General features: G+C 36.4%; 1 protein-coding gene across 22 annotated transcripts in view; it reads right to left on the minus strand.

Annotated features, from left to right (window-relative positions):
- The window catches only part of EYA4 (EYA transcriptional coactivator and phosphatase 4), a 152,825-nt gene that overhangs the window by 67,090 nt on the left and 71,317 nt on the right, over positions 1 to 14,418 (minus strand). For all 22 annotated transcript variants that reach the window (XM_068677370.1, XM_068677373.1, XM_068677372.1 and 19 more), the window contains one exon: positions 5,034 to 5,083. In XM_068677370.1, the coding sequence (XP_068533471.1) occupies positions 5,034 to 5,083 (50 nt within the window). The remainder of the gene's footprint in view (positions 1 to 5,033; positions 5,084 to 14,418) is intronic.

The raw sequence follows: 14,418 nt of genomic DNA on the forward strand, positions 1-14,418 counted from the left end.
TACAGATTATTAAGTGTGAGATACAGTGGTGCTACACTGCTCCTGACTCTGAAAAGTGCTTCAGTTAGCCTCTAGCTTAAATAAGCTACATTCGTCTCATAAACAACAAATCACTACCTTCTAATGAAAACTTTTAAGACAGATGAGAATTAAATGTAGGAGCGCATTTGGCTAAACAACAAATCAGAAAACTTGAGAATCTGAGCTCATTCCCTTTTCACTGCACAACCAATATATTTATTTTTTTTTCTGTTTTTACTTCTGTTACATCAATGGCAATTTCCATAGCTGTTGGTAGCTTTTATTGCTTGGCATAAAGGTCCTCTTCACTATGTAATAATAAACATTTATTGTTCATCTTCTGAGCTGCAAATAACTTGAAAGGTACTGCTGGTCTCACACTCCTACAAACTGGTAAGCAAATGATTGGGTGTGCTCAAATGATCATGGGAAAGGCACAACAGCTTCTGTCACAGAACCCATCAGATGACCTGTTCTTCTTGTATTTGGGTTGAGAAGTTATTAGACCTGGTAAATACGGATAAGTGCAAGGTATCATAGAATAGTTTGGGTTGGATTATTTAATTCCAATCAGCCATCAAACCTGAGCTAAGAATGTGAAGGTTCTGTTGGATAAATTAGCATAAGTAAAATTTCAGATTGTGTTTTACACAGCTCAAATTGTTATAAATGAAACACTTTTGATGATCTGGTTGTCCAGAATAAGGTGTAGGAGATACATATCATTTTCCTTTTTACTTTTGTTAAATGCACTGATGCCCATGGAAACCCTTTTAGGTAATGCACTCAGTGTTAGCATGGCTCTGGTATAGCAAATACCATGAAAACTGTATTTGTACAGTTTGTCCCAAGTTACAGGGGAATGAAGCCTTTGTCTCATGGATGCAATGTGAAAACTGTGGTAGCTCTTACTGTTATCAAATATCATCTATTTACTTGTTAATGCATTAACAACAGGAATTGTCTATGGACATGTATGTGCTATATCCTTAGCACTATATCGTCACAAAACAAAAACAGGACTAGGTATCCAAATGCGAACAATGAAAAAATATAAAAGTCCATTTCTCATTCAGGGGGGTTGAAAGAGACTTTTAGGATGAAGGAACAGAAAAAGGAATGCATATCTTTTAAATCTTACAATGTGGTGCACTTTTAAAAAGGTGGGTGTGGAAGGCCAGAACAGCAATCATCTATGAAGGCCAGAACAGCTGCAATCTATGCAGAAAGCCTCACTGAAACCCACATTAATTTGAAATATATTGCCATTTTTTAAACATGCAAAAATCCTGTTTTTTTTCGGACAGCCTATTTATCTGGCAACTGTGTCTCTGTGGATGTGATTCACCAGTAATCATCATTAGTGAATTTGCTTTTCAGCAATACATAGGAACAAACTTTGTCTAACTGGTACTTACATAATAGCTACCTCTCCAGGAAGAAAATGAACTGTCTCATCTGTCAGAAAAATCTATTAATTCTTCTGCAGATTCTTCTATCCTCTATGAAGGGCAAAAAAGCCCTATAATCAGTGGACTTAGAGGAAGCTGCAGATGACTGATAAATTTTCCCTTTGCAGGGACTTCCTCTTCCTCCCCTCTCTATTTGATTTTATAACCCAGCAAACTAGATATCTTTGGCCAGATCTCAGTTTGTGATGTGACCTTGATCTTATAGTAGAATTTCTGACAGGACTGATAGGAAGGAGAAGGGAGATAGAAAGGGGAAGGGAAGGACTTTGGGCTAGCAGTGACATGTTCATCAAGCAGTCTGTTGTCACAAAGAAAGATGCTGCCCTGGGTTGTATAGCCAAAACCAATGTGTTGTAGCTGACAGTGAAATGGAGAATGGGACACAGTATTTACCATTTTACCAGACTTCACGTATATTCAAGTGTTTAACTCATTTTCATAGGAATATCTTGAGGTATGAGACTGTAATTGTAGCTTACAAGTTTTAGGGCAACAAAATACTTGATTATTAATATTAAAAACACTTCTCTGATTATCTATGTAAAAATGGAACTGTAACAACTGCAAACAAGTTAACTTCCATGCATTGCACTAGTTTTCAGTGTTTCTTATATAATATTAAATAAAATGTAGGAGCTGTTCAGCATATTTAGGGGATCAGTCCCATTTATACCTAGTATATAAGACAATTAAAAGCAATGTGTGTTTATAGGCTCTGAACTTTTCCTAATCTCACTAGTGAATTTTATACATGGCCAGAGTGATGGAGTTGTCACCCATGCATGTCGCTTCTGTCTTGTCAGACCTGTAGTATGATAGCCAGAAAGTCCCAACCTTTCTGGCTCCAGAAAGATATAATAATTTTGCCCAACTAGACAGCTATTTAGACATGCAGGGTGAATTTGATTTTATTACAAAATTATGTAGAAAGAATGTCTTAGTATTGCTATAGCCACAATACCATCATGATAGGTTTAATGTGTAAACAATCTGAGAAAGGTATTTACAAACAGCTCATAGGGGTTTGGAAGGGGGTTGCAAAATAACCCTCAAGAGACCTAGACAGAATTTGTAAAAGTAATTTGTGAGTTACAATTTGTGACAGAGATACAGAAGATCCATTTATGTTTTTTTTGTGTGTTTATAATGCCGTGGATGCCTACCCACCATGACTTCAGTTCTTAACCACAGTTACCTGTGTGTGTCTGCAGTTTACCTGTGGAGATAATAACCATTTTTGTATAAAAAAAAAACAACACTGGTGACAGTTGATTTTTGCTGTCTATATAACTGGATGCTTCTGGGAAGCATTTTTGATATGCTTCATAGGTGTGGTTTTTTTTTGTTTTTTTTTGTTTTTTTTTTTTTTTTTCCTGAAGGGAATTTACTAGTTACATCTGCACTTTGAATGTTTCTTTCTAAAAGATGAACCAAGGCCAAGCAAGACAAAGAATCTGCTGATACATACATGTCACTCCAAGAATTCTCCTGACAAAGTTCCCACACCCAGTTTAATTACTTCCCTACTGTAAAAACACTTTCCATCTGCATTTATTGTAATAGTTTCAAATCCAAAACCAACACACTATAAAGCTAGCTAAATAAATGAATGATATTGGCCTTAGGTCCCAAGCCAGGAGCTATTCTGTAAGGCTGTGTGTCTCCAGCATTCATTTTTATGCTGATGTTTCATTTTATGTGCAATGTTTTCACTTAAGACTTGTTTAGAGAAGAATTACCTTGCACCAGGCTTTCAAGTGTTATGTGCTGTGCGGTGCCCCCTAGCGCTGCTGCAGTCAAAGGCTGTCAGAGACTCCCTTGGAAGACCCAAGTCCCACCGCGGATCAAGATCTGACAAAAAATGTTTGCTGCAGGCTGTATACACAGCATTACACACACAGGTCAGGAATGTTAATTTCGACTGTTTCTGATATATCCTCAAACTGAGACCTCGGAGCTCCAAATTAAAAGTATTTTGGGTTTTTCTCATTAAAAACAAACAAACAAACAAACAAAAAAAACAACTACCTGATTTTCTTCTCCAAATTGACTATTTGTAACATGGTAACATGGTTTCCCCCTTACACTTGGTAGAAAAAAGGTTTTCTGTTCCTCACACCTGGTATGAAGAATTTAATTACAATTCTTAAGAAATTTCCCATTATGCAGAGATAATGACAGTATGCTATATCCTGGGTCCTCAAGCTTGTTGCAATTCATAGTCTGATGAAACAACATCCATGGATTCTTCATAATTTTAAATGTTAGAGATATAACAGTCTTCTTTAAAATTACATCCATGCACAAGTATTGTGATAAGTGGAGATTTGTGATGCCAGCAAAGTTCTTGGATAGAGCTTGATCATTATAACAAAATTTAAACCAAAGCAGCAGGACAGCAGATACATTTTTCATTTATAAGTTATTAAATGAGAACCAAAGGACAAAATATGCTCCAGAGTATGCAAAACTACTACTGACTTCACTGGAAGCGTATCAGAACATTGAATTTTAGATTCCCTTATTCAGCTCTTACCAAACTAAATGAAAGGCAAGGATGAATAAGGATAAGTCCCTTATTCATAAGGGACTCGAGAAGCTAATCAAAGAAACTCAGACAGCGCACTGCATAGCTCAAGCCACAGATACTACATTGGGCTTTAACATTACATGTGGCCCCCAGCTCCCAGAGGATGCTGCTGCAACAGTGACACAAAGCTGAGGATGAGATTTGGCAAACCTTGAATTACTTAGCTTTTCTGAGTTTTAATCACAGTGTTAGCATGATGTCAATTTTTGTGAAAATTAAATAGTTCTATAGAGAAGCAAGACAAAGATACTCAAAAAGCACTGCAAACCACCAAATCTTAAGAAAATCACCCACTGTGGCTCAACAGTTTACTGATTAACAGAAATACACAAACCTAAAACGATTGCTACTTCACCTGCTCGGAATTACACATGCTTGTACCTCCACGTGCAAAACATAGAAATTAAATGCATCTCCTGTTCCTCATGTAAATGAAATTAGAAAAGACAGTGTCTGAAAAGTTTCATTTTAAAGAATACTTGGCTTCTTCCTAACTTATAAACACAGTGCCATGCTTTTTGGAAGTGAAAAAAACAACAAAAAAAGTTTTGATAAATGTAAATTTTCACAAATTAAGACAGAACTGCCCACACAGGAAATAAACTGTATTACTAGTAAACATCAGGTTTCTCAGAAAAGGGACAAAATAAGAAAAAATAAAAGAAATTTGATTACATAGATTTCTTTATGATATTTCTTAGGATTTTCTTTTAAATCGAGAATCATAATTCAGCATTATGGCACAAATTATACTTATCAATTGTGATGCTAATCATCATCTCAAACTGAAGGAAAACCTTCTAGAGTGAAAAGCACTTAAAATTAACCTAGTCCTTCACTCTTTGCAAAGCAGGTCTCTCGCACACAGTGCTATGTATCTGCCGCTCAGCTCTGTATCTTGCTGCACCACCAAGCTGCAGGCAGTCAGCACTTGCTTTTCGTTACCGTACCTGGTGTTCGGAGGCTCTGACACATCTGATTCTGTACACGTTTTCTTTACCTGCAAAAGCAAAGGATTTCCACAGTTACTCTCACTTGAAACACAACTTCCTCGCTTACCGTTCACGCACTTACATCGCTTAAAGTGGATGCAGCTCTGCTCACCATGATCTCTATAAAATACTTCCCGCATTTTACAGCAGCAGTATGCAGTACTAAACAGTGTGTTTCATTATTATCCCATGAACGGCTGCCAACTGCACTTCCCTAGGCTCCATTAGTATGTAAAATGTTCAGCTAAAATAGCTTGGGAGTAGCCTAACTGGGAACAAAGAAAGCAAAGAACCAGGTTCCCCACTTGGAAACCAGAAAGCCATACTGTTCTCAGCTCAGTAAAGAAATGTTTTCCCTATTGATACTGCTTCTGTTTCCTGCTAAAGCTCACAATAATAAACACTAGATTCTGGGGCAAAGTGCAGTGCTAGCTAAATAATTCATACACTAATTTTCATTTTGTGAATCTGCTAACTGTATGTTAAATGTATTTTCCTAATGCATCAATGAACTTAAAACACAACATACAGCATTTGCACACATATTTGCAATATATAATCACATAAACGGTAGTTTGACTTCCAATACATTGCTGTTAGCCAATTAAGGGTGAAAAAAAAATTCATTACTTTCCAAGAAAAATATAAAACTGTTCTCTTACAGACCAACTATCTCTTTGGGATCTTCAGGATTTCCTGCAAAAAATTTAACTGTACCTTCTGGTAACCTAAACTTTTCATACCTTCAGCAGAGAAACAAGCATTCTGATCACTTGTGTGCTAATGCAGAATCCAGGGTTGTATAGGAGGTTTCAAAATTCCATTTTACAGCCATCTAGAAATACTCATAGTCACTCAAATTCACTTCATGTGATTTGCACAATACAAAGGACATTCTGATTACAATTAGCATGTGCTCAATGACAGTTTTTGAGATTATCTTGCATCAAAAGATTTTCCTATAACTTCTTGCTACTTTAAAAGCATTTTTGAAAAAAAAAGAAAAAAAGATTGTGACCAACTCAATTCTGTTGAAGTCAAAACTACAAATATTCACCAGCTCCAAATGAAAAAGGATTAGGTTAATGCTAAGTACTTTCTTTGAAAACCTTGGCTGAATGCCATGCAATATCACTCAAAGATGTCTAAGTACAAGCATGGAGTTAAGGGTGGTCATTATTGTTCTTGAGTTCTAGATATTCAACAAACAACATAGTTACATGCTTGGTTATTCATAGAAATCAGTTTTCAGTAGCAATAATGAAAGTTTCCCCAAAGAAAAGAACTTAAAACTTAAAAGAACTTAAAGCTGTATTTATTGCTATAGTGACACCCAAAACTCTAAAAAAGCAGAAAACACAAAGAATCTTCTAAATATTTTGTCTTGCTTGATTTTTGCTACAAAACCGTTTTCTGCCTATCCAATTATCAGTTTCATCACTGCTAATTTTCAGCCTCATGGATTTTTTCTTCAGCGTTCATACTGTGCTACTCCATGGACTTTGTAGTTTCAGCATATTGTGGAAACGTGATGGAGCAGAGACTCAGCCTGAAGGACAATGAAAGCCTATGTAAGTCTATTCCATAAATATTTAGACACAAACATTATTGCTACATTTTTTTTGTTCACTACATTATTATTAAAGTAATACTAGATTTGAAAAATATTAAAAAAAATAAGGTATAAGCACGTGACTGAGTACCAAGTAAATGCCCACAATTTGTGCTAACGTACGAACAAGAAAAATACCCACTCAGATTAGTGTACTGAGTGTCAACACTAGAGGCAATTGTTCAAAACAGTAATTCAAAATCATTCAAAGAAATTGATTTTGAAAGAGCCCTTCCTTAAGAGACAGGTGTGTACTTTCAGAAGCAGACTTTCTCCACAAGAAGTTATGGAGGGATTTGACCAGAAAATAATGTTTCAATTTTACATAGAAAATTAATATATAAATGCATCTAATTAATGTATGCAGTAAAACCCCCAGTTAAGCTTTTTCCTTGTCTCTAACATATATTACTTCTGGGCTATTTTTGCCATCTTTTTGCTGTTAAGTTTACAGGCATTTACCTTTGTCAGTTCCCACCAATAGCACTCTGTCATATTTGCACCAGGGCTCAGATCTCAATCCCCGGGTCAGGAGAGTTCAACCACGCACTTCAGCCAGTGCTTGCAGAGTCTGACAGTCACCCAGCACATCTTAACACCCTGATTGTGCTAAGTGATGGCAGGTCCTTTGGTGGGCAATTACTACAGAAGCCCAAAGATAATTCAAACATACACTAAAGCTATTTGAGCACTTCCGGCATACACAACACATTAAGAGCCCTGATATTCCTGGGCAGGGAAGAGAAGGACTTCTCCAAGTTATGCAAAAGTTGTGTAGTCACAGACAAGTTGTCCTACCCTTGCTCACACAACTACTGCCTCTTGTTTTGACCAACATTAAACAAGTAAATTGAGATGACTGAAAGATTATGCACTACCTGCATGGTGAACATGGGCACTACCTGCATGGTGATCATGTGAAAAAGAAAAAAAAAAAAATATATATATATATATATATATATGTATATTGTTATATCTTAAAATTTAGAAAAGCCACAGTCCAATTGTATCAAAAAGACTCACCTCCTGTGAGGTGGAACAAACTCTAGGGAGAAACAAAAACAAAACAAACAAAAAAAGAGTACTAAATATTCAAGAATATTGCAATGAAACAAAATACTTGCAAAATAAGAATATTTCAAGTTTTCAGCTTGGTATATATGCAGTTTGTGATCATTGTCTGAGGAAGTGTGCAGTATGTGCACACTGTATATACTTGTCTTTTCCTTTGAGACTGAATGTAAACTTCATTATGCATCTTTAGGGTCTCTCTTTGAGAGAAAAGACTTAATAAATAAAAATGTTATTTCTTAAAGGAGGATCAGGCATGGGATTTTCTTTCAAGTGGCTGTATGGAATGAACACCATTTCACTTTAGGGCTACTCAAGTAGCAAAACATATTTTGTTATTCATAAAATTATGCCACCCTTGAAGGTGAACAGAAAATCACTGTGAAAACTTATGATCAAAGACTAAATATCATTTCCTTTGTCTTCAGCTGCAATGTTTTTCCTCTTAATCTGCTTTGCTGACTGTTTTCAAAATAATTAACTTTCACTAACACCACATTTATTTACATTCACATGTGTTAAATGTTATAAAAAGAACCTTTTTCTTTACTCCTACTCTGTTTTCCTTTTTCCCCCCTCTGTTTACACAGGTTTTCTCACCATTTCAGTTATATGCTTGTTGAGAATCATTCACTAGAGTGGTAAGATATCAGTTTCAGTTGTTTTTGAATTTTACAAAATAGTGTTGAAATCTCCTACCCTGTCTGCCTACTACAAAATGCTTGAAATGTTTCAGCTAAAAATACTTAAATCCAATTTTTTAAGAAAACATGCTATTGAGTTCATATTTTGAGTCATGTAACTATGCTGTTGAGTGGCTTTAGTGCCCATAAATTCTGAGGCAGAATCCCAGAACTGGAAGTGGGTGAGTATAAGGTGTACTGGTACCCAGGGATCATCATCTCTGTGAAAGGGTGTCCAAATTTTTTTAGGTTTATAACCTTCTAAGAGCTCTGTTTTCACACCATTAGTGGAGTCCTCTTGTAATCTGGTTCCTGAATTTTTGAAGACCCTATCTGTACTGAATGCTCTTGTTCTCAAAGAAGCTGGAGCCAAATAAGAATTATTAATTACTTCTCTTGACTGCCAGAAGCACCTGTGGCATCAGGAAGGGGACTATCCTTTACTTGGTCAGTTCAATGTCCCTCCATGAAAACACCTGGGCAATGTCAACAAATAGAAAAATCCTGTAGCCTCAAATGTGGGGAGGAGGAACAGGAGAAAAATCTTAACAGGGAGAGGGGACAGAAACCGTGATGCAAAAGAAGAAGGGGATCTACAAGTAGCAAAATCACAGACCAGAAGCCAGCTGAAAAAAAAAAAAGGCTAACATAGGGATTGGTGTGGATAGTGGAGGAGTACTGCAGCTTGTTGGGGCAGGACAGAACAGGACATGCTGCTGGAGTAAAAACCATAATGACAAGCCTGTGCAATCATGAAATAATGATGAAAGTCACTAGTAGAGGCTTTATTTACCAGTCTACACAGAATAACAGTATATTTCTGGTACACCGTCTACACTGCACATCTAATTAATGATCCAAGCTGGGAAACTATACTTTGAACTTACAAGATGGTGCACAAATGTTACGTTTAACCAGAAAAATGATGGTATAATTTGCCTCAAATTGGTGACAACTTTAGTCAATGTTTTATACAATTTCTGCCTTAATTTCTGCCTTGGTTCTTCAGATTTCAAACATAAACACTGTTTTAAGTGTCTGATACTGTGAGGGCAGCATGAAAATGAGACGTATTTATTGAACAGCGAACTTTGGTTAATGTATGTTAGAAATATCTACAGGACAAAGAATGATTTTATAGTCATTCTGTAATTTAGGTGCTTCATGTTTAACAAATATAGACTGAGGAACATAAAAAGAAAAATCTAACTATGCATTCACTGAAAAAAAAGTAGATATCCCCTGGAAAGCCTAGTGTGTCATATAATAAGAGCCACACCATAATGCATAAGAGACTAGATTTCCACAGGCCATATTAATTCTGGCATTTCCTTGCTTCTGATGTTTTCATTTGCAACGTTAACATCCTTTTAACATGATTTTATTGGACCTCATTACACTAGATGTTAAACCATGAACTGGTCCTGCTCTGTGAGGTGTTCTCGCACACACACTCATAGTATTAAACTCATAATGCAACACAGGTGAGAAATCCCTTCTAGCACTTACAGTAAGCACAGCTGAAAAATCTTGCAACATCAGCAGTAAATTATTCTGGCAATGAATCTGCTGAGCTCCCTAACCTACGACATAAAATATGGCCTTGAGCACCCCTCCCAGACTGGTGATCGTGGGGAGCCTGCAATGTTTTGGGTCCGAATGAAGTAGCTCTGCACAGTGGAGCTGTGGAAGATGTGATATCAAGGAGACAAGAGTGAAGAGGGAAAAACACTTTGCAGATGCAAAGACATCTCAAAGCATATCTACGTGCTTGTTCAGCCTGTGATAATGCCACCTCTGATTGGTCTGGAGCATGGGCACACCAAGTGCACTTCTACTGTCTAGATCCTTCCCTACAGTAAGTTACTGTTGTGTGAAAGCTCACCAGCTCCTTCTGACCAGCAAGGGGGAGGTCCAACTCTGTGGAATGAGCAGGGAAGGATGGGGAATTCAGGGGAATATTTAATGGACATATAGGAAAAGAGTTTAGCTCAGGATGTCTGTGCAAATGAAGAGTACAGTAGTTTATACTTCAGATATTTTTTATGTGCTGACTTCAACACTCCTTACACACAGCTCTATAACCATCTTGATGATAAAATCCTTATAAAAGAGACTGTCTGTACAATGCCTAGTATAACAAGGATTTCCTTTGCTACCATGACACCCTTCATTACTACTATAAAACAAATAAATTAATAATTTACTGGCCTTCAAAAACAAGGCAAGGACTGGCTTAAAGATACAGTACTAAGGTATAGTAACAAGTTGTAGGCATTCTATACATGCATCTGATTTCAAACCGATTTTAAGAAAATATACAAATATTACTGAGAATTAAGCAGGCTTTTGATGGCCAAATTCAAATAATACTATAGCTATGCATACATATGAAGAGAAAATCTCAGTGAAGATTCTGCAGGGAGAAACAGAAATGCTGAAGTCATTTAGAGAAATATCTGAAAATAATTCTAAATAATACCAAATTCTCAACTGAATTCTTCACAGTAAATCAGTTATGTTACACTTCTAAGTCTCATCAGGGTTTCAGTTACTTAAGACTAATAACAATAAAATTTTACAATATAAGTTTATATGAAAGTATAAATAATTAATGCAATGCTTTAGTTACTTACCATCAGGTATTAACTAGGTTTCTGACTTAGTTAAAAACTCAAACACTGATTCTACTGCTGAGTGACAGATCTTGACACATATGCTTTTGTCAACTTTTGTACATTGATTTTTTTTTTCATTCTTCTTTTCCACAGTGAAGAACTGTACATCATTGTATTTTATCTGAATCACATCCTGAGGTAGATTTATTGTATCTCGGTGGAGCTAAAAATATAACAGCTCTAATTTCAATGGAAGAATGAAGGAAAACTTGCTATAAGAATCAACTTCAAGAAGAAATTTGAAGAAATTCACTAGATTAAATTTAGTTAAGTCTTAAAGTTCTGTTTTTTGTTTGTTTGTTCCAGCTTTCCATTAAATCCTCTGTCTGCAATACTAACTACAGTAATGAAGAGGAATGGCTCCTGGTAAATTTTTGTGCTTCATAGCCTCAGCTTCTCTGAACTATTCATTGTCTATACTAATTTGAAGAAGGCATTATCACTGACAAAGCATGTTGAGCATCTGTTAAATACTTCCACTCTTTGAGATGACTCTCTGTAATCACTTATAATCACCAATTATCATTGTAATCACCAATATTTTAGATCTCCTGAATAGACCACGGTAGATGATAATGAGAATGAAACTTTGACAGGAACCAGCCTGACAGGCCAAGAGGCTGCAACACTGTGTTGTATTTCCCATAAATCTTCTTGCACCAGGCTGGAACGGTGACTATTGCCACACTAGAGCCCTTTGCTGGTGTGCACAGTACATAGAAAATGAAGTAACAAGGGATTTAATCAATCCAGGTAAATGTATTTTTTCATACGTACTTACTGACCATAATGACTGTTTCTTTCAGGAATATTTCACAGTCTTATGGCTGACATAAACCCTGGTGCTAATTACATCAGAAGGATTTACCTAATATAAAACTGGGTTTGTATTTGTGAAGTTTTACAGAAGAAGGTCTAATTAAGATGTATTCATGGCATAAACTGATAAAATCTGAGACAACCTTACCTCCTAAATTTTCTCATTCATAGGCTATCTTTAGGGTCAAAACTTTCCTTCCCTGGTACTTTCTTACCAGTGGAAGGGTTTCATACATGTTTGTTTTTGCAAACTGATTAATGGGTTCACTCGGTTCAGAGTTCTAAGCTTCTTTCAGTTTTCTTTTTTTTTTTTTTTTCCTCTCTTAGATATATACCTGAAAACATTTTTAAAACACATTTTAAATTGTCTTTGGCACAAGTGCACTTTCAAAAATATCAAAGGGTGCGATGGTCTAGTCGTAATTTAAGTCATGGGACTTTGTAAAGTACTATCTTCTTGCAAGGAAATGCCTTTACTAATACACTGTGGGGAAAAAATATATATTTTTTTCTTTTTGTTTGTTTGCATTAGATGAAAGAAGGAAATATACCTTTCCTTAACTGGTGGAGCAGGCAGGGAAAATGCCATACCACAATAGCACTTTTTGTTTCAGCATCAGTTACCTAATAGCTCAGAGCTTACAGAACACTTTCCCCTGCCCTACTGGGAGGATGGGCCATCGGGTTGGCTTCTTTCCCAGAAAGAAAGGAGCTAGCTCCCCATTCAGCAGTTGCAAAGGCAAGGAAGCTGCACCAGTCTGGAGTAGGGAGAAACCAATTTATCGTCCAAGTCAAGTTTTCAGGAAGAAATACTAAAGTACTACCACTGGAAAACTCTCTTACCCCACCTTTTTTCCCCTTTCTTTCACTCCCTCTCTTTCTCTCTCCCTCTCCTTTTTTTTTTTCTTCTTTTTTTTGACCGTTTGTTTTTTAAAAAATGAAGTTAAGTCTGTGGTCTGCTGTTGTCTTGTCAAATCAGCAGTATGCATCAGTGCAGCTGAATCTCCAAGTACTACTTCAGTGCCTCCCCACTATCTACAAAGTGGAAATCAGCTAGAAGATACTGAAAAACACTTACTGTTTTTATTTCAGTTATGGTCCCATGATCTCCCTCAGACTTGCTATAATCCCACCATTTTTAATTAGTTTTAAGTGTATTCTTTTTTAAATCTAAATATTCCTAGATATCATTGATCTATTTTTTCAGCAGAGAAACACAGTGAGATACAGGAAAAGAGACATGCTACTCACTGCTGTCTACATTTAGTCTTGTGATTCCCCAGCTCCACAGATACATCATAAGGAAACATACCGAAAATGCTTTAGAGTTATCATTCGATATTTAAAGGAATAACAAGTTATCTCCTGTTATATGCATAAAATTCAGTGCCCCCTCAAAAAAAACGTGAATTATTTTCTTTCCTCCTGCTTTTCAAAACTAACCAGGGCCAAAAAATGCAAAGGAAAAAAAAAAAAAAAGTAAACTTTGAAGCTGAAATTTAAAGCAATGAAAGTCAGGAAGTTCAAAAGTTAACGTTCCTATGGCTGTGTTAACTTGGCCATGTTGCAAATACATCATGCAAATACTTCAAGTTATTTTGTTAAAGGCACATAGTACTGTGCCATAAAGCATAATAAAACATACTGTTTTCTTTTCATGTGGAAACCATCTTGTATCAACAGCAATACAGTGTCCAGTGCTAATGCTGATTTCTCTACCACAAGACAAGTACCTCTACCACAAGGGGCCTCCCTGTTCTGAAGATGCTGATGCTTCTTTGGGGTCCAGCTTTCTTTTAGCTCACCCAACAGTCTGCATGCTGACCTTCCAAGTAACAACAGCCAACTTCTCTCCTGAGATTTTTGCCTCACTGTAAAATAACACCTTTCCCCCACTAATATCAAAGAAAATCTGCATCGCTTTTCCATCCCTCATATAGAGGAAATTTTAAAAAATGCCCTTGTCTTTCTACCTAGGAGCACTGCTATCCATGTGCCTTTCATGGGTGTAGCAAACATGGTCACACATCCATTAAATATTCATCTTCACTGCAGATGATGAAATACATATATGTAAAATTTCCTCTTTTAATAGAGAAGTCCTTCCAACCATGTACTCTTTTTTGGTTTGTTTGTTTGTTTTTGTTTTGTTTTGTATTTTTAACATACATATGGTTATGTGATAAGGTTAAAGGTGATGAGCTTCCAAAAATGTGCCTTAGTCTTGATCAACAATCTTCAGTTTCTTAGCTCTGCTGAGAGGTGCACTCCCTGAACTTTGGTGAGCCTTGAGGAAGATCCATCTACACCACCACCAGCTTCACCCTCTACTATTTTAGAGGTGAATATACATCATCTGCATTCTTCATCTCAAAGCTAAAGGGGCTCTAAAGACAAGGATTGTGGATTTGAACTATATTCAGAAAGTTATTGGAATGTAGTTTAGAGGAAAAAAAGACAGACCTAGTGTGTTTGCAATA

Source organism: Anas acuta, chromosome 3 (assembly GCF_963932015.1).
Source record: "Anas acuta chromosome 3, bAnaAcu1.1, whole genome shotgun sequence".
In the NCBI taxonomy this organism is placed as follows: domain Eukaryota; kingdom Metazoa; phylum Chordata; class Aves; order Anseriformes; family Anatidae; genus Anas; species Anas acuta.